The sequence below is a fragment of the Oncorhynchus mykiss genome, chromosome 13 (genome assembly GCF_057628025.1).
Source record: "Oncorhynchus mykiss isolate SJ-2025 chromosome 13, ASM5762802v1, whole genome shotgun sequence".
In the NCBI taxonomy this organism is placed as follows: Eukaryota; Metazoa; Chordata; class Actinopteri; order Salmoniformes; family Salmonidae; genus Oncorhynchus; species Oncorhynchus mykiss.
This window is the reverse complement of record NC_143034.1, coordinates 47822823-47843720: the sequence shown is the minus strand read 5'-3', so window position 1 is coordinate 47843720 and position 20898 is coordinate 47822823. Positions and strand designations below refer to the sequence as shown.

Genomic DNA, 20898 nt, shown 5'->3' with positions numbered 1-20898 from the left:
CAAATCTACCAAGACCTGGCCGTCCCTCTAACCTTTCAGCTCATACAAGGAGAAGACTGATCAGAGATGCAGCCAAGAGGCCCATGATCACTCTGGATGAACTGCAGAGATCTACAGCTGAGGTGGGAGACTCTGTCCATAGGACAACAATCAGTCGTATATTGCACAAATCTGGCCTTTATGGAAGCGTGGCAAGAAGAAAGCCATTTCTTAAAGATATCCATAAAAAGTGTTGTTTAAAGTTTGCCACAAGCCACCTGGGAGACACACCAAACATGTGGAAGAAGGTGCTCTGGTCAGATGAAACCAAAATTGAACTTTTTGGCAACAATGCAAAACGTAATGTTTGGCATAAAAGCAACACAGCTCATCACCCTGAACACACCATAACCACTGTCAAACATGGTGGTGGCAGCATCATGGTTTGGGCCTGCTTTTCTTCAGCAGGGACAGGGAAGATGGTTAAAATTGATGGGAAGATGGATGGAGCCAAATACAGGACCATTCTGGAAGAAAACCTGATGGAGTCTGCAAAAGACCTGAGACTGGGACGGAGATTTGTCTTCCAACAAGACAATGATCCAAAACATAAAGCAAAATCTACAATGGAATGGTTCAAAAATAAATATATCCAGGTGTTAGAATGGCCAAGTCAAAGTCCAGACCTGAATCCAATCGAGAATCTGTGGAAAGAACTGAAAACTGCTGTTCACAAATGCTCTCCATCCAACCTCACTGAGCTCGAGCTGTTTTGCAAGGAGGAATGGGAAAAAATTTCAGTCTCTCGGTGTGCAAAACTGATAGACATACCCCAAGCGACTTACAGCTGTAATCGCAGCAAAAGGTGGCGCTACAAAGTATTAACTTCAGGGGGCTGAATAATTTTGCACGCCCAATTTTTCAGTTTTTGATTTGTTAAAAAAGTTTGAAATATCCAATAAATGTCGTTCCACTTCATGATTGTGTCCCACTTGTTGTTGATTCTTCACAAAAAAATACAGTTTTATATCTTTATGTTTGAAGCCTGAAATGTGGCAAAAGGTCGCAAAGTTCAAAGGGGCCGAATACTTTCGCAAGGCACTGTACATCAAGAGATTTCTGGATAAGCGCATCTGATAAATGTGTCAAATGTCAATTCAAGTTCATTTAACTGTCAGTGCAGTTATGAATGCTTGGCCAGTCAACCATAATTTGTGCTTGCTTATAAAATTGGATAAGTGGATAATGGCCTAAAAGTCTATTCAACAAGCTAGGGGGTGTGTGTTGGTAATGTCGTTTAACTTCATCCATTTCTTCTTCCAAGAAGTGAATGCAGCGTCCTGATGCAGTGAACTGATTATTGAGTCAACTGTGTTGCTCTAATGCAGTCACATTTGATCTTATGCTTTCTTTGATGTCATACAGATGTGAGCACTGGGATTCAATGCTCTAAAGAAAGTTTTTTTTCTGCTGTGTCAAAGCAAGATGAGGTGACTAGAAAATAAATACCTTTTCCAGATTTTGTATTTTTATTTTTTTTACTGTTTGCACATTAGAAGTTTCACATTTTGTTAAGCAAAGGTAATCCTTTAACAAATAATAGCCACGTGTCAGGATCTGCATGCAATGCTTGGTTGGCAACTTTCTTCGTCCTTCTCTAAAGGCCGAATCCTAACTTGACAAGCACCAATTTCTCATGTGTCATCCAACTCTGAACTCAAATGACTGCAGACAACATCACTTTACGTTCAGGCCCAAGCCACTTCCTGAATTTAACCACTAAAAGAGAGGCTCCTAATCTCCCGGATACAGGCTTTTAGCATGAAAGCAAATTAACTCATTGCTGACGGAGCCAGGTAGCTACATCTATTAGCAATCCCCGTGGGAATACATTTCCACCACAATCCATGAGAAAGTTTATTGGAAATCCCTAGTGCTGGCTGAAAGAAAGGAAACACATTAGAAAGTTAACTTCAAACAGTTCCTCTAAAGCAGTGGAAGTCTGTTCACAAGCCAGATGATTAAAGAGGTGATCTCATTTCCATAATTGAATTTGAAGGAATTTATAGTGCCTCCAAATGATTCTTATTTTTGTTTCGCTAAATTGGCTACTATTTACGTACAAGCCACCAGCTGTCTCCACAAAGGTAAATTAACCCGCAAGGCATTATGCCTAGCCCTTTCAGCAACAGCAGTAACAAGTGCAAAGGGATTGTAGGATTGCATCTAAATACGTGTCAGCAGCACACAGCGTTTAGGGAATAATATTAAAATGTGATCTGAATACCAAAAGAAGTGGATGATCAACAAGTAAGGAGGAGAAAACAAAAAATGGGTCAGCTTTTCACATTTCTCTCCATCAACGGAAGAAACAATTGGGATTCAAGAAGGTTTCTTCTTTATTAACGTCATTTCAGCATGGCCAGAAATGTGTTCAACAAAGTATACTCAGTCATCACTCCTAAATAAAAAGTGACATGTTGCCTAAAGGAAACCAAATAAGCAGATGTAATTAATACATTAACATGAACTATCTATTTCATTGGTGCCATAAATACATGCAAATCAAGTCATAATTAGGTTTAAAAATTCCATTTCATGGGATAATCAGACTTCAAAAAACTCAATTTTAGGTATTAATCAGATTTCAACAAGGATATTAACTCGGTGGTAATTTGAAGGGCATTTATTCATGTAGAGTATATTCAGCCTAAGCCTGAGAGCAGTTGATTAATTAAATAAAATTAAACCGTTGAGAGCTTTTATTCAGTAGAAATGTTAAAACACTGTTAGGCACTACGCTAAAAGAAATATGTTTTGTTTCACCAATTTAGTATGAACAACCCCAATTGAAAGTAAAATGTCTGATTTTTCAAATAATTTGAAAAGAATAGGAATTTAAGAGGTTATCTTCTGTTGTGACCCATAAAATACTTATATCTCTCATTCTTTTGCAATTTGTAAAGGCTGTATAATTCTGAAAAGCAGCTGGTAGACATTATACTTGGGGATGGCTGAACACAAAGGCTGGCATCAGAAGTCGTGTCGTGTATCTATTGAATAGCAGGACTATCTTTACATCAGGGTTTGTAAAGATAGCAAAATGCCCATTTATAAACTGGGAGGTTTGAGCTCTGAATGCTGATTGGCTGACAGCTGTGGTATATCAGATCGTATACCACGGGTATGACAAAACATTTATTTTTACTGATCTAATTATGTTGGTAACCAGTTTATAATAGCAATAAGGCACCTCGGGTGTTTGTGGTATATGGCCAATATAGCACGGCTAAGGGTTGTGTCAATGCATCGTGCATAATTTTATAATTGGGATAAAAAAAATAAAATATAGGACAAAACACACATCACGACAAAGAGCGACAACACAACACTACATAAAGAGAGACCTAAGACAACAACATAGTAAGGCAGCAACACAGCATGATAGCAACACAACGTGGTAGAGACACATGGTAGGAGCACAAAACATGGTACAAACATGATTGGGCACAGACAACAGGACAAAGGGCAAGAAGGTAAAGACAATAATGCATCACACAAAGCAGACACAACTGTCAGGAAGTGTCCATGATTGAGTCTTTGAATGAAGAGATTGAGATAAAAACTGTCCAACTTTTATTAAGAACAGCCCTTAGCCATGGTATACTGGCCATATACAGTGGGGCAAAAAGGTATTTAGTCAGCCACCAATTGTGCAAGTTCTCCCACTTAAAAATATGAGAGAGGCCTGTAATTTTTATCATAGGTACACTTCAACTATGACAGACAAAATTTTAAGAAAAAAAATCCAGAAAATCACATTGTAGGATTTTTAATGAATTTATTATTTGCAAATTACGTTGGAAAATAAGTATTTAGTAAATAACAAAAGTTCCTCAATACTTTCACACACTGTTGCTGGTATTTTGGCCCATTCCTCAATGCAGATCTCCTCTAGAGCAGTGATGCTTTGGGGCTGTTGCTGGGCAACACGGACTTTCACCTCCCTCCAAAGATTTTCTATGGGGTTGAGATCTGGAGACTGGCTAGGCCACTCCAGGACCTTGAAATGCTTCTTACGAAGCCACTCCTTCGTTGCCCGGACGGTGTGTTTGGGATCATTGTCATGCTGAAAGACCCAGCCACGTTTCATCTTCAATGCCCTTGCTGATGGAAGGAGGCTTTCACTCAAAATCTCACGATACATGGCCCCATTCATTCTTTCCTTTACACGGATCAGTCGTCCTGGTCCCTTTGCAGAAAAACAGCCTCAAAGCATGATGTTTTCACCCCCATGATTCACAGTAGGTATGGTGTTTTTTGGATGCAAATCAGCATTCGTTGTCCTCCAAACACGACGACTTTAGTTTTTACCAAAACGTTCTAGTTTGGTTTCATCTGACCATATGACATTCTCCCAATCTTCTTCTGGATCATCCAAATGCTCTCTAGCAAACTTCAGACGGGCCTGGACATGTACTGGCTTAAGCAGGGGGACACGTCTGGCACTACAGGATTTGAGTCCCTGGCGGCGTAGTGTGTTACTGATGGTAGGCTTTGTTACTTTGGTCCCAGCTCTCTGCAGGTCATTCACTAGGTCCCCCCGTGTGGTTCTGAGAATTGAACCCTGTGGCACCCCCATAGAGACTGCCAGAGGTCCGGACAACAGGCCCTCCGATTTGACACACTGAACGCTATCGGAGAAGTAGTTGGTGAACCAAACGAGGCAATCATTTGAGAAACCAAGGCTGTTGAGTCTGCCAATAAGAATGTTGTGATTGACAAAGTTGAAAGCCTTGGCCAGATCGATGAATACGGCTGCACAGTAATATCTCTTATCGATGGCGGTTATGATATCGTTTAGGACCTTGAGCGTGGCTGAGGTGCACCCATGACCAGCTCTGAAACCAGATTGAATAGCGGAGAAGATACAGTGAGATTCGAAATGGTCAGTAATCTGTTTGTTAACTTGACTTTTAAAGACCTTAGAAAGGCAGGGTAGAATAGATATAGGTCTGTAGCAGTTTGGGTCTAGAGTGTCTCCCACTTTGAAGAGGGGGATGACCGTGGCAGCTTTCCAATCTATGGGAATCTCAGACGATACGAAAGAGAGGTTGAACAGGCTAGTAATAGGGGTTGCAACAATTTCGGCAGATCATTTTAGAAAGAGAGGGTCCAGATTGTCTAGCCCGGTTGATTTGTAGGGGTCCAGCTTTTGCAGCTCTTTCAGAACATCAGCTATCTGAATTTGGGTGAAGGAGAAGTGGGGGAGGTTTGGACGAGTTGCTGTGGGGAGCGCAGGGCTGTTGACCAGGGTAGGGGTAGCCATGGCCAGCCGTAGAAAAATACTTATTGAAATGTTTAATTATTGTGGATTTATCAGTAGTGACAGTGTTTCCTAGCCTCAGTGCAGTTGGGAGGTGCTCTTATTCTCCATGGACTTTACAGTGTCCCAGAACTTTTTTGAGTTTGTACTACAGGATGCAAATTTCTGTTTGAAAAAAGCTAGCCTTAGCTTTCCTAACTGACAGTGTATATTGGTTCCTAACATCCCTGAAAAGTTGCATATCACAGGGGCTATTCGATGCTAATGCAGAACACCACTGGATGTTGTTGTGCTGGTCAAGGGCAGACAGGTCTGGAGTGAACCAAGGGCTATATCTACTCCTGGTTGTACATTTTTTGAATGGAGCATGCTTGTGGTGAGGAAGGCACTTTCAAAGAACAACCAGGCATCCTCTACTGACGGAATGAGGTCAATGTCATTCCAGGATACCCCAGCCAGGTCGATTTACCAGAGCCCTATCAGCGCTCTGGTGAAACTCCAGGCACTTCATTTACACTACATTACAGAAACTAGTGAAACGCAGCATGTCCCTGAAGCTGGAAATTGAGGACTCTTCAAAGACAAGAATGGGAGGGCAAATTATTAGACACAAGGTAGCCTTAACTACATGGAGACTAGGAGAAAGATCTGGATCTTCTTACCAAGGCAATGCACCAATATTGGAACACGGAATGCCAAAACAATGCATTTATTCACGATTGTGTTAGGCCTCTAAACATTTCTAGTTTACTTCAGAACTTCCTTGCACACTTTCCTGCTGGAGCAGGTGAAACCTTCACACGTGCTGTGGTTAATCGTACCACAATGACCTCTGCGTCAGCAGCAATAACAAATCGAACTTGAGGTTACCACGGCGGTGGAAAGAAATCTGGACAGCATATCAGCTCACACAGTGTGCAACATAATCTATTATGTCCCCTCCTACCTACACACAATGCTTGATGGTAAAGGTGACTGGCTCCAAACCACTCTATGGTGGAACTTGTATAGCCGGTGCTAGTCTCATTTATGGCAGTGCGGTTGAAGGACTATTGAATAGAAATGCCTTGCTCATTCAGTCGGTTTAACTGGGAAATATTTGTGTCTTTGGTCTTCAATGATTTGTGAAAAGTCGAGGCATTTGAAAAACATAATTCAAGGTAGAGTTCAGTGGTCGATACCATGTAGACAACGTTTAAAATGAGGTTGATTTGTCACGCACGTACCTAATATTTTTGTGCAGGCTCAGATGTCCACATTACTATTCATTCTATGTGCTGTGTAACACAAGTCATGTGGAACTCAATACGCCAACAATGAACCCTTTACAATCTAGCTGCTGATCACTTATATAACTGAGGAGATAACAGGGAGGTATCGATGGCTTGAAAGTCACAGCTCACTGGCTAATTGTATGAAGGTTTATAATAGCGTCATGGAGACAGGGCCCCTCCACCAATGTATGGTATCAAATATATGAAACCTTCCATGTGCTTCTTTATGGTGAGGTTATTTTCATCATATTCTCTATTTTAAGAAACATTTGTATCTGTTTCTCCTTTCCCCATCACATTTAATTGTGTTCTCAGTCTATTGCACAGTTCTGATACATTTGTTTCTTTGTTCCTGGTAAAATCAGCAGAGTACTTTCAAACCCTGAGAGCCACATAATTACAGAAAGTAGTCAGTGACAAGAGAGACAAACAGGCAAAGTAAATAGTGCCAAATCAACACTACTGTGGGCCTTCATCCCAAGGTATTTAGCTCTGTATCTGAGGGAAATCTCAATCAGTGGCAGTCCACTTGGCAAAAATAATTCAAAACCACATCATTTCAAGCAGAGCATTCAAATGCCAGCCTGATGATGTATTGAAGAGCACATCCCCGCTCTCTGAGAGCGAAGACCAACACTATTTATAATGCACGGCTTCAGTGGCATCAGCCTTTTCATTAGTCATGCTGTCCATGGCTCTTTCATCCAGCCCGTTTTCCCTTTATAAGCCCTAAATGAGAGAATGATTACATGTTACTACATGGCTGGCAAAACAGATTATAAGCATTACAAATGGCAAACTGGAATACTTATTATCTCACAAATACCAAATGTACTTTGTACTACTTCAAACATGCCTGACAAAGGAAAAAGAATAGTTCTGACGGGCACAGAAATTTACTTGAGGAACACGGTGGCTCTGATGACAAGGGCTTGATACATACAATACATTCTGGCCCGTAGATGTTGATATCACCGTGTCTGTGGGCAAAGATGAAAACAGCCAGTACGGAGAAATTGTTGGCCTGCAAATGCACAGCTTATTGATACCTCAAGGGTGCCATCTTCTGGTAGGCTAAATATTTCAGCTCGAGTGAGAAATGAATGATGCATGCTTGATCCAAATTTCTTGTTGGATTTACAGATGTGGTATGGATGGGACTTGTACTTATAAAGTATGTCTAAAATATTTTAGGGAAGGTTTCAAGAATTGTAGATGTTGACTAATGTTAATCATTGTAGAATATCCATCGATTTTAATGAGTTGGGTAAAGATATCATAGCACACTATAGATTTTTTTTACAAAAAGTACATTCAGGAAGGAGAAATAGAGGGGCTCCTCAAGTGCTTTAGCACCTCAAGCCGTTCTTTGCAGGTGAACAAAGCTTACAACACGCATTAAAATATACAGTCAGACTATTTTATTTTCTCTGTACGACCGGGCAAGGAAAAACAACTCCGACGACTCCTTTCGGCTGGCTTTTGGTTTGACTGTCCTGACGTCACGGAACACAGCTGAAAGCTTCTGTTGAAGCTGGTGCGCCAATGCCCCGTCCCAATACTTACAAATGAGAGAGCCACCGGTCTGCAACACCTTCGCAGCCAAGTCAATCAATGACAATGACATTGTGATGAGTTTTTCATGGTCCATCTCCTTGAAACCACTGGCATTGGGTGCCATATCACTCATGATGACATGAGCCTGGGCACCAGGGAGAAGTTCAAGCAGCTTGGCATGTGTGACTGGGTCGGTGATGTCATGATTGGACAGGAAGTGAGCTCCATCTAGAGGTGCTATACGCAGAAGGTCAATTCCAACCACAGTGCCACGGGGGAATTCTCCATCTGGAAGAAACAAAACATGCAAGAGGTCATGAAGTGTGGAACTACCGTCATAACTCATTTTCACAGCTTCTTGTGCTAAAAGGACATTGGGATAACACTGTCGAGCCTTGACAATTAATTTCACTGATGTCAAACTGATGTTCTACAGATGATCCGAATGCTTGTCACACAGCTCTCCACAAGACCAACAATGAACTTAAAATGTCAGAAAAGAAAACAGTGAGGCATCTGTACATTGATTCCACCACCAAAAGTAACATTCAAATTTACTATAACGGTACTGAGACGGTTCAAGGTTCAGTGGCCAGTTTGGATCAATTTGTCCACTACTTCGACCAAATAAAACCTCTTGTTGCTAAACTTACAACCTCTCCACTGTCACTACCGACAACAGCCTCCACTCCCTCTGTGCCCTAGTATGTAGTCCCCAGTGTCGCTGTTCCTCCCTCGCCTGCAGCAGACACAGCCCTGAGCATGAATCTCTAACGCGTGACACCAGCAGTACCACAGCATCTTCTAGAGGAGAAGATCAGCCTGGTGCTTCAGCATCGGGATGAGGTTTGGGAGCCGCAGTGTGCAATGAATAATGTTGAGGAGGAAAACCAGGCTCTCAGGATGGAAGTGTGTAGACTGCCCAGCACAGTCAACACCAGCCACATGCACGACCTGCAGAAGGAGCTACATGAGCTAAGGCAGGAATTTCTCAGCCACAACCATCCACTCTACAAAGAGTCCGACAAAAACCAGGACAACAGCTGAATCAGAACCCACCAACCCAACTGACCACTCCATCCCCAACTCACAGCCTGTAATTCTCCAATCACTCCTGCCATCCTCCACAGACCTGACAAAAAAACAGACATTATATTAATCATGGACTCAAATGGAAAATGTATATGAGAGAAAAAACTTTCCCCAGATAAAGACTTGTCAAAGTTATGGTGCCCCACAACAGAGAGAGCTTTGGAGATAATGACTGTGGCCCAGCTTGTCTCCCCCAGCCATATCATCATTCACACGGGGACCAATGACCTGTGTGCCCAACAGGAGGGGGTGACCACATCACTAAGGGGAGTGATAGAAAGGGCCTCCACCATCTTCCCCTTTGTGACTATAGTAATATCTACCCTGCTCCAGAGGAGAGATTTCCACCCACCACCATCCAGAGGGTAAATGGCAGCCTCTCTCAGGACTGTGTGCTAAGGCCCAACGTCAGACGTTCCATTAGACCTGCATCTGGTGGCACCTCAGAGATTGGAGAACAGGCAGCAACACTGACCCCGCCAACACCACCCTCTACCACTTCTCTCCAAGGAACTGCATACAGATACACTGAGCTATGCCCAAGCCGTACGCAGTCAAAGAGGCCCCATGCAGAGTTTGGAGCATCGCCGGCCACACTGCCCTCCACACCACCCTCTTCAATTCCCCCTACAATCTCCCTCCCATGTTACCAGACCATGCCTGCCTCAGCACAGCTCAACCAGACCCATCACAGCACAGCTCAACCAGACCTGGCCCATTACAGCACAGCTCTACCAGACCCATCACAGCACAGCACAGCACTACACTGCACCGACCACTACCCTAGGGTCTAGCAAAACACTGTTGAGGGTAGGTAGTGCACCACATGATGCAGTCCACACCATGTATCATTCACATAATCAGCCACACTGTCCTCCATACCACCCTCCTCAATTCCCCCACAACCTCCTTCCCAGGCTCGTTTTGGTTACACTCCCTACTCCCATCCCCGGGACAGGCCTGGGACACTCCTGCTCCCCATAGCAGCTCCAGCCCTGCAAGAGGAGCCACACCAAGGCCTCCTGTGCACACCCAGAATGCAGCATTGGCAGCCGCCTCCTTTGGCAGGAGCTTCATCAGGGTGGACTGAGCTCTGCCAACACTGCTCTCCCAGACCCCCCCCCATCCCCTGCATCCAGCAACTTGAGGGAGGTCTGTCAAATGCTGTCTACTCTGCTCTCATGTGGGTTGGCCAGAGACCATGGCTAAGTCTCAGCTCACTCAACAAATAGCTGCAGATGACCCTGTGCCTGTTAGCTCTTATGGGACTGAGGTGAATACCCCCTCTGACTTTAAATCCCAAGGGTCTTGGGCTGATGCACCTAATTGTGGGAAGTATGATTTTTTAACATTTGGGTGCAGGACTCGTGTCCGGACATTCTGGTTCACTCGGAAACATGGTTAAATGGTTCTGTATCTGATAAAGACATTGAAGTAAATTATTATAAATGTATTTAGATGTGACAGATTACAGAAAGGGGGAGGAGTGGCCATATATGTCAAATCTAATTTCATGGTGTCCCAATCTTTAAATATTTATATTCCCAATACATTTTAGCTCCTGGTTGTAGATGTGCCCATTAAACCAGAATACACACTTATTTGTTTCTGGGATTTACCGCTGCCATGGCGGATGTTATTGGTGTTATATCTGAGAGTTTTTCCACGGAGTTGGTCATTTTATGGGATTTTAATCTGGATTGGCTATCCCCGGCCTCAAATCAATTTAAGAGCATATACATAGACATCTGACTCAATTCATCTCAAAACCCACACGACTAAATGTGAAAAACCCTGTTAACTCCTCATTGATTAATTTAATTCTCACTAATAACCCCGAAAATATATATTTTTGTATTTGCGTATGATCTCAGTGAAAATTGTTCCATAGTATGTATTAGAGATACAAAACAGCAAAATACTAATCGGTGTTTAATTAAGAAGAGACATTAAAACATTTTCTCCAGAAGGGTTTTTAAATGACATGTTCTACTCTGATTTAGCCACTATCTCCCGCATTTTTGGATCTACTGCAATTTCAGAGCACACTTGTCTGGGTGTGCCAGAGCACACTTGTCTGAGTGTGCCAGAACACACTTGTCTGAGTGTGCCAGAACACACTTGTCTGAGTGTGCCAGAACACACTTGTCTGGGTGTGCCAGAACACACTTGTCTGGGTGTGCCAGAACACACTTGTCTGAGTGTGCCAGAGCACACTTGTCTGAGTGTGCCAGAGCACACTTGTCTGAGTGTGCCAGAGCACACTTGTCTGAGTGAGCCAGAGCACACTTGTCTGAGTGAGCCAGAGCACAGAATAACTGATTAATTTTCAAACACTCAACACCCGTTGAATATGGCAGGTGTCAGTAAACCTCAGCAAAAAGTTGTATTTAAAATTGTTGCCAGCAGCACAGTTACAGTCACCAACCCTCTGAATAACCAGCTCTGCTAGGGCAAGAAAAATGGTCTGAGTGAGGTTCTTTCATTTCTGCCTGGAAGTAGCTAGCCTGCTAGCTAACTTAACCAGTGAGCTTGGGTGCTTGACTGCCGTTGTGAGGTCAGAACACTCGGATCAACCCTACTCCTCAGCCAGAGCGTCCAGTGTGCACTCCGAATGCGCCGAATTTACAAAACGGACAACGCTCTGAATTTATGAACGCCCAGAGCGCACTCTGAGCTCTGTCTGGCAATCCAGAATGAATTTATGAACGCACCCCTAGTGAATCTTTGTTTTAAATTTTAAAATGCACTATCTGTGATGTGATGTGCTAGATGCCTTGCCTAAGATTGGGCTGATATGCTTGATATATTTTTGCTGCAGCTCTCTGCCCCCCTGATTGCTAAATCATTAACCCATTTGTTTAACCTGATGATTATATCTGCTGCTATTCCCAAGGTTTGGAAGGCAGCCCATGTACTCCCCCCTTCACCAAGGTGGTGACCCTTGTGACCTAAATAATTATCAGCCTATTTCTAAAAACTTTCTTGCCTAGCTAAAATATTACAATCCTTGATTAATTCTCAGCTAAGAATCTTTGAAATGTATTCTAAATGTGCATCAGTCGGGTTTTAGACCAGGTCATAGCACTATCTCTGCTGCATCTCTAGTTATAAATGATGTGGTTAACTATATGGATAAAAGGCAACATTGAGCTGCTCTCTACATTGACCTTTTGATACTGTTTATAATTCACTGCTAATTCAGAGGCTTTCCTCAATTGGTCTAGACCAGGCTGAATGTAACTGGTTTAAAAATGACTTGACAGATTGAACTCAATGTGTATCTACTGATGGTGTTAAATCAGGTTTCCTGGATACTATGAAAGGTGTCCCACAGGGGTCGATTCTGGGTCCTGTACTTTTTACATTAACAATATCGACTTGTCTGTAAAAAAATATTTTACCTGCACTTGTACACCGATGATACTGTTGTGTATGCTATTGCCCCCATGGGTGACCAGGCTCTATCTGAGCTACAGTCTTTTTTTATTTATTTCACCTTTAGTTAACCAGGTAGGCTAGTTGAGAACAAGTTTTCATTTGCAACAGCCACCTGGCCAAGATGAAGCAAAGCAGTTCGACACGTACAACAACAACAGAGTTACACATGGAATAAACAAACATACAATTAATAATACAGTAGAAAAATATATATATGGCATGTGCAAATGAGGTAGGATAAGAGAGGTAAGGCAATAAATAGGCCATGGTGGCAAAGTAATTACAATATAGCAATTAAACACTGGAATGGTAGAATGTGCAGAAGATGAATGTGCAAGTAGAGATACTGGGGTGCAATGGAGCAAGATAAATAAATAAATACAGTATGGGGATTAAGTAGATTGGATGGGCTATTTACAGATGAGCCATGTACAGGTGCAGTGATATGTGAGCTGCTCTGACAACTGGTGCTTAAAGCTAGTGAGGGAGCTAAGAGTCTCCAGCTTCAATGATTTTTGCAGTTCATTCCAGTCATTGGCAGCAGAGAACTGGAAGGAGAGGCGGCCAAAGGAATAATTGGCTTTGGGGGTGACCAGTGAGATATACGTGCTGGAGCATGTGCTACGGGTGGGTGCTGCTATGGTGACCAGTGAGCTGAGATAAGGCGCGGCTTTCCCTAATAGAGACTTGTAGATGACCTGGGTTTGGCGACGAGTATGAAGCAAGGGCCAGCCAACGAGGGCGTACAGGTCACAGTAGTGGGTAGTATATGGGGCTTTGGTGACAAAACGGATGGCACTGTGATAGACTGCATCCAATTTGTTGAGTAGAGTGTTGGAGGCTATTTTGTAAATGACATCGCCGAAGTCGAGGATCGGTAGGATGGTCAGTTTTACAAGGGTATGTTTGGCAGCATGAGTAAAGGATGCTTTGTTGCGAAATAGGAAGCCGATTCTAGATTTAATTTTGGATTGGAGATGTTTAATGTGAGTCTGGAAGGAGAGTTTACAGTCTAACCAGACACCTAGGTATTTGTAGTTGTCCACATATTCTAAGTCAGAACCGTCCAGAGTAGTGATGCTGGACGGGTGGGCAGGTGCGGGCAGCGATGAAATGAGTAGCCTACTGAATGCAGGTAAAACTAAGTACATGTTGTTCTCTAGAGCACATAAAAATAACTGATGATTTAAGCATATGTCCTTGGGATGGTGTTCATATTGATCTTGTCCCTGCTTACAGGGACATATGAAAACTGTCTTTAAAAAGTATAATTGATGAGTTAGTAAGAAGCTTCTTCTATATAAATATAATGAGCTTCTTCTATATAAATATCATGGGCTTCTTCTATAGAAATAGGTCCTGCCTCTCGCTAAATAGTAGAAAGCAGATTATTCAGTTGACGTTCCTATCGGTCCTAGACTATGGCGGCCTCATCTATATGAACGCAGCTGCCACTTCATTAAAGGCAGTTTTACAGTTTAACTTAGCGTACTGTGTTTTATTAAGGGCGACAATTTTAGTACTCATCACTTCATTCTCTATCAGAAAGTTGGTTGTCCCTCTTTGATGTCACATTGCTATGTTTTCATTTATAAAGCCCTTTTTGTAAAACTCCCACTGTACCTAACATCATGACTAAACTTTAGACATAGGCGTTACCACACCCGATCTCAGGGATGGTTAACTCTGGAAAGTAACTAAAAGTTAACTAAATGCTGATTTACCTTTCGTGCACATGATTTGTGGAATAATCTTCAAAATGTTCTTAAATGTGATGTTCTGGTGCCTCTAGGGCAATGCAGAAAGCTGATTGAGGACCATATTACTGATGAATGGGTTTGTTTTGTTATGACCATGTCGTTCTTTCCGCTTGCATTTGTTTTATTTCTATTGTGCGTATTTCCAGGGCTCATCTCTAAAAGAGACCTTGGTCTCAGTATGACTCCCTAACAAATTAAAGGTTAGATAAATACATGTAAATAAACATGGCAGTCAGAACAATGTCAGATGCAGGAAAATGTATATTTGGCCTGGCTGGTCGATTAATTATAACAGCATGTCATGTGCTAATCTGCCAGTTGGGTAAATACAAGACGTACTCACTAGCCCCAGTTGAGTTGACCCTGTGAACAGCTATCTGGCTCCAAGCACCCGGTGCAGCACCACAATCTATTACGTTGAATCCGGGTTTTAAAAGTTTATATTTGTCATCAATCTCCAGCAGTTTGAAGGCGCTTCTACACCGGTAGTTGTGCACATGGGCAGCCTTCACAAAGGGGTCATTAAGCTGCCGAACTATCCAACGCTGATCGGCAGTACTCTTTCCTTTCAGATTATGCGCAGCCTTTTTTAGGACATGTACAGAGGTATGTAGATATGATTTTTGTAACACTGAGTACCACATTATTTAGCTAAATGTAATGGCAAAAATTTTCTAATCTGTGCTAATGCTGCTGGCAGACAGCGTTTCGTTCGAATTTGTAGTTGCACTTCCTGGTCACGTGAATGTGTTGGACACGCTCGATTTAGTCAGACAGCCGACACCGCAATTTAGGGCTCCCGGTAGTCCTGCAGGGCGACATTAGAATCATACGTGATCCGCCAACCCGGCGCGCTGTGCGAGCTAAATTGATCGCAATTAATTAATCTGTCCGAGAACGTCAATAATGCACATAATCCGCGCAGATCTACTTGTTATAACGCGTGGCAATAATTTTTTTTCAAACATGTTAAATTATATGAGGATGCGTAATTAAATATGTTACCGTAATACTACAGCAACTGCTATCACTAGCTATGGATTTTTTTAATGGTTTGGCATTATACTTCTGTTTCCAGTCGACAATATTTGAGGGTAACACATTTTCACAGATCTTTAACTAAAACGACCAATTTTATCCTTTACCCATGTCGAATGTTACAGGCCTGACACATTGAATACGATCACATGGCAGGCCTTGCCACTGTCAACGCGGGACTGGAGAAATTCGTTATTCATTCTGGATAACTCTAATCTATGAAAACCATTTAAGGACTAGATTGACAACCTAAAAGTTGCTATAAAGGAAAGTTACTTGCATGGAGTTTTACTTCTAGTCTACTTGAAGAATGCAATAAAAGGCTACTTGTCCAAGTTTGCTGCTGTGCACTGCTGTGATGTCTTGCATACCAGAACTTTTACAATAGTGTTTTGTCAGAAAATAACTTTACAGAATACTTCTCAATAATCTGCAATGTATCATCTCTAGAGATACTGTAGCTTCGATGCAACCAAGAGAGTGAGGTCATCCACGGATTGTGGTCTACTGATTATTACACACCGATTATGTATATTACAGGTACAATGTTTACCAACAAGCTGCTGACCCTGGTGCTGGTGGTGCAGCCTGGACGGGTGCTGCTGGGCATGAAGAAGAGATGGTTCGGAGCAGGGAAGTGGAATGGGTTTGGTGGCAAAGTCCAACCTGGGGAGACTATTGAAGAGGCTGCCAGGCGGTGAGATTGTTTGCAGTCCTCTGTAGATGTCTTGAAAGGTTTCCCTACAGTTTGGCTTAACAATCTGCATGTAAAAATCATGTTAACAGATTTCAGCACTGGGCAGCATCTGATACTACATACCCCCATACATGTCATATTGTGATGTTACAGTAGGCATGGTCTGATTATTGGCTGTTATCTGAGGCCTACTATCTATTTTTTTTCCTACTCTGGTCTGAAAGTGACACACTTTCCTGCTACTTTCTCTCTACTTACAAACAGTTTGTTTCTTCCAGAGAACTGCAGGAGGAAAGTGGCCTCACAGTGGATGCATAAGATTGGAAATATCACATTTGAATTCATCGGAGAAACAGAGCTGCTTGATACCCATGTTTTCCGAGCTGACAACTACAACGGGGAGCCAACAGAGTCGGATGGTATTCATTCTCAATCTCATGCATTCTATTTAGGGCCTGGTTTGTGACCAGGATAAACTCAGCCCAATAGGCTATAATCATAGACCCCATAGTTTTCCTGGAAAAAAACTGCTGCCCTATACCACATGCCTTTTTTATAGACATTTTAGACTGATGTCTGACGAAGTTCACTAACTTATACCCTTTCTCTTATAGAGATGAGGCCGCAGTGGTTCGACTCGGACAAGATACCCTTTGGTCAAATGTGGGTTGACGATATTCTGTGGTTTCCACTGATGCTTCAAAAGAAGTTCTTTGGCTACTTCAAATTTCAGGGTCATGACTTGATCATCGATCACAAGTTAGAGGAGGTAGAAAAGCTTTACGACCGACTACTGGCCTCGGACTCATTCATACTGTATCAAAGAGCATTCCCACATTGTTGCCTACCTGAAACATCCCTGGAGAAATACTGCAGGATTCCTACTGATTCCAGCTACCCTTGTTCATATTCAGTGCCAAGAAATCCCCAGGTCTTTGTCAATTTACAAACCCTTTGTTGCCAGTGACCATATGCCTGTGAATCAGTCAAATTAATTCCCACTGAGCCAAAACAAAATACTGGATGTGTAAATGTTGCTGACACATGTATCCCATTCCACTGTGTTTATATTACATTTCTAATGTATGTGCGAATGCAGTGTGCTCTTTAGTAAAGAATGCACCTCTTTTTTGTTACTTAATTTTTTGTTACTTAATTATTTTTTCTTGGGCCTCTATAACTATATCTATTGTTTGTTTTTTTGCGAATTGGATTGATCCCCCCTACCACACGGAACCCAACTAATCCTACCGACGGAAATGCACGAGGTGGCTAAAAACAGACCTCCATCCTATGCTAGCTTGCTACCGATGGCCTGGCTAGCTGTCTGAATCGCCGTGACCCTAACCAACCTCACTACTCACTGGACCCTTTTGATCACTTGACTAAGCATGCCTCTCCTTAATGTCAATATGCCTTGTCCATTGCTGTTCTGGTTAGTGTTTATTGGCTTATTTCACTGTAGAGCCTCTAGTCCTGCTCACTATACCTTATCCAACCTATTAGTTCCACCACCCACACATGCGATGAAATCTCCTGGTTTCAATGATGTTTCTAGAGACAATATCTCTCTCATCATCACTCAATACCTAGGTTTACCTCCACTGTATTCACATCCTACCATACCTTTGTCTGTACATTATACCTTGAAGCTATTTTATCGCCCCCCAGAAACCTCCTTTTACTCTCTGTTCCAGACGTTCTAGACGACCAATTCTTATTGCTTTTAGCCGTATCCTTATCCTACTCCTCCTCTGTTCCTCTGGCGATGTAGAGGTAAATCCAGGCCCTGCAGTGCCTAGCTCCACTCCTATTCCCCAGGCGCTCTCTTTTGATGACTTCTGTAACCGTAATAGCCTTGGTTTCATGCATGTTAACATTAGAAGCCTCCTCCCTAAGTTTGTTTTATTCACTGCTTTAGCACACTCTGCCAACCCAGATGTTCTAGCTGTGTCTGAATCCTGGCTTAGGAAGACCACCAAAAATTCTGAAATGTTCATCCCAAACTACAACATTTTCAGACAGATAGAACTGCCAAACTGTTGCAATCTACTGCAAAGATAGCCTGCAGAGTTCTGTCCTACTATCCAGGTCTGTACCCAAACAATTTGAACTTCTACTTTTAAAAATCCACCTCTCTAAAAACAAGTCTCTCACTGTTGCCACCTGCTATAGACCACCCTCTGCCCCCAGCTGTGCTCTGGACACCATATGTGAACTGATTGCTCCCCATCTATCTTCAGAGCTCGTGCTGCTAGGCGACCTAAACTGGAACATGCTTAACACCCCAGCCATCCTACAATCTAAGCTTGATGCCCTCAATCTCACACAAATTATCAATGAACCTACCAGGTACCTCCCCAAAGCCTTAAACACAGGCACCCTCATAGATATCATCCTAACCAACTTGCCCTCTTTATTTATTTATTTATTTAACCTTTATGCCTTACCAGGTAGGCAAGTTGAGAACAAGTTCTCATTTACAATTGCGACCTGGCCAAGATAAAGCAAAGCAGTTCGACAGATACAACGACACAGAGTTACACATGGAGTAAAACAAACATACAGTCAATAATACAGTATAAACAAGTCTATATACAATGTGAGCAAATGAGGTGAGAAGGGAGGTAAAGGCAAAAAAGGCCATGGTGGCAAGGTAAATACAATATAGCAGGTAAAACACTGGAATGGTAGTTTTGCAATGGAAGAATGTGCAAAGTAGAAATAAAAATAATGTGGTGCAAAGGAGCAAAATAAATAAATAAATTAAATACAGTTGGGAAAGAGGTAGTTGTTTGGGCTAAATTATAGGTGGGCTATGTACAGGTGCAGTAATCTGTGAGCTGCTCTGACAGTTGGTGCTTAAAGCTAGTGAGGGAGATAAGTGTTTCCAGTTTCAGAGATTTTTGTAGTTCGTTCCAGTCATTGGCAGCAGAGAACTGGAGGATATTGATCTCATCCCGTCAGTAGAGGATGCCTGGTTATTGTTTTTAACTGCCTTCCTAACCATCTTAAATAAGCATGCCCCATTCAAGAAATTTAGAACCAGGAACAGATATAGCCCTTGGTTCTCCCCAGACCTGACTGCCCTTAACCAACACAAAAACATCCTATGGCGTTCTGCATTAGTATCGAACAGCCCCCCTGATATGCAGCTGTTCAGGGAAGCTAGAAACCATTATACACAGGCAGTTAGAAAAGCCAAGGCTAGCTTTTTCAAGCAGAAATTTGCTTCCTGCAACACTAACTCAAAAAAGTTCTGGGACACTGTAAAGTCCATGGAGAATAAGAACACCTCCTCCCAGCTGCCAACTGCACTGAAGATAGGAAACACTGTCACCACTGATAAATCCACTATAATTGAGAATTTCAATAAGCATTTTTCTACGGCTGGCCATGCTTTCCACCTGGCTACTCCTACCCCGGTCAACAGCACTGCACCCCCCACAGCAACTCACCCAAGCCTTCCCCATTTCTCCTCCCAAATCCAGTCAGCTGATGTTCTGAAAGAGCTGCAAAATCTGGACCCCTACAAATCAGCCGGGCTAGACAATCTGGACCCCTTCTTTCTAAAATGATCTGCCGAAATTGTTGCCACCCCTATTACTAGCCTGTTCAACCTCTCTTTCGTGTCGTCTGAGATTCCCAAAGATTGGAAAGCAGCTGAGGTCATCCCCCTGTTCAAAGGGGGGGACACTCTTGACCCAAACTGCTACAGACCTATATCTATCCTACCCTGCCTTTCTAAGGTCTTCGAAAGCCAAGTCAACAAACAGATTACCGACCATTTTGAATCTCACCATACCTTCTCTGCTATGCAATCTGGTTTCAGAGCTGGTCATGGGTGCACCTCAGCCATGCTCAAGGTCCTAAACAATATCTTAACCACCATCGATAAGAAACATTACTGTGCAGCTGTATTCATTGATCTGGCCAAGGTTTTCGACTCTGTCAATCACCACATCCTCATCGGCAGACTCGACAGCCTTGGTTTCTCAAATGATTGCCTCGCCTGGTTCACCAACTACTTCTCTGATAGAGTTCAGTGTGTCAAATCGGAGGGTCTGCTGTCCGGACCTCTGGCAGTCTCTATGGGGGTGCCACAGGGTTCAATTCTTGCACCGACTCTCTTCTCTGTATACATCAATGATGTCGCTCTTGCTGCTGGTGAGTCTCTGATCCACCTCTACGCAGACGACACCATTCTGTATACTTCTGGCCCTTCTTTGGACACTGTCTTAACCACCCTCCAGGCAAGCTTCAATGCCATACAACTCTCCTTCCGTGGCCTCCAATTGCTCTTAAATACAAGTAAAACTAAATGCATGTTCTTCAACCGATCGCTGCCTGCACCTGCTTGCCTGTACAACATCACTACTCTGACTTAGAATACGTGGACAACTACAAATACCTAGGTGTCTGGTTAGACTGTAAACTCTCATTCCAGACCCACATCAAACTTCTCCAATCCAAACTTACATCTAGAATTGGCTTCCTATTTCGCAACAAAGCATCCTTCACTCATGCTGCCAAACATACCCTCGTAAAACTGACCATCCTACCAATCCTCGACTTCGGCGATGTCATTTACAAAATAGCGTCCAATACCCTACTCAACAAATTGGATGCAGTCTATCACAGTGCAATCCGTTTTGTCACCAAAGCACCATATACTACCCACCATTGCGACCTGTACGCTCTTGTTAGCTGGCCCTCGCTTCATACTCGTCGCCA

At 42.8% G+C, this 20898-nt stretch overlaps 1 protein-coding gene and 1 pseudogene across 2 annotated transcripts; one reads left to right on the top strand and one right to left on the bottom strand.

The window, feature by feature from the left end:
• Window positions 1-7814: 7814 nt before the first annotated feature.
• On the bottom strand, window positions 7815-15143 carry rrmj2 (ribosomal RNA methyltransferase 2). The gene is given in 2 exon segments (NM_001165200.2): window positions 7815-8424; window positions 14773-15143. Coding segments are annotated over 2 exon segments (735 nt in total). The 5' UTR covers window positions 15074-15143; the 3' UTR covers window positions 7815-7990.
• Window positions 14919-17311, top strand: LOC110486299 (oxidized purine nucleoside triphosphate hydrolase-like; annotated as a pseudogene). The gene is made up of 4 exons (XR_016485946.1): window positions 14919-15035; window positions 16008-16164; window positions 16443-16583; window positions 16779-17311. The product of XR_016485946.1 is annotated as an oxidized purine nucleoside triphosphate hydrolase-like (transcript).
• The last annotated feature ends 3587 nt before the right edge of the window (window positions 17312-20898 follow it).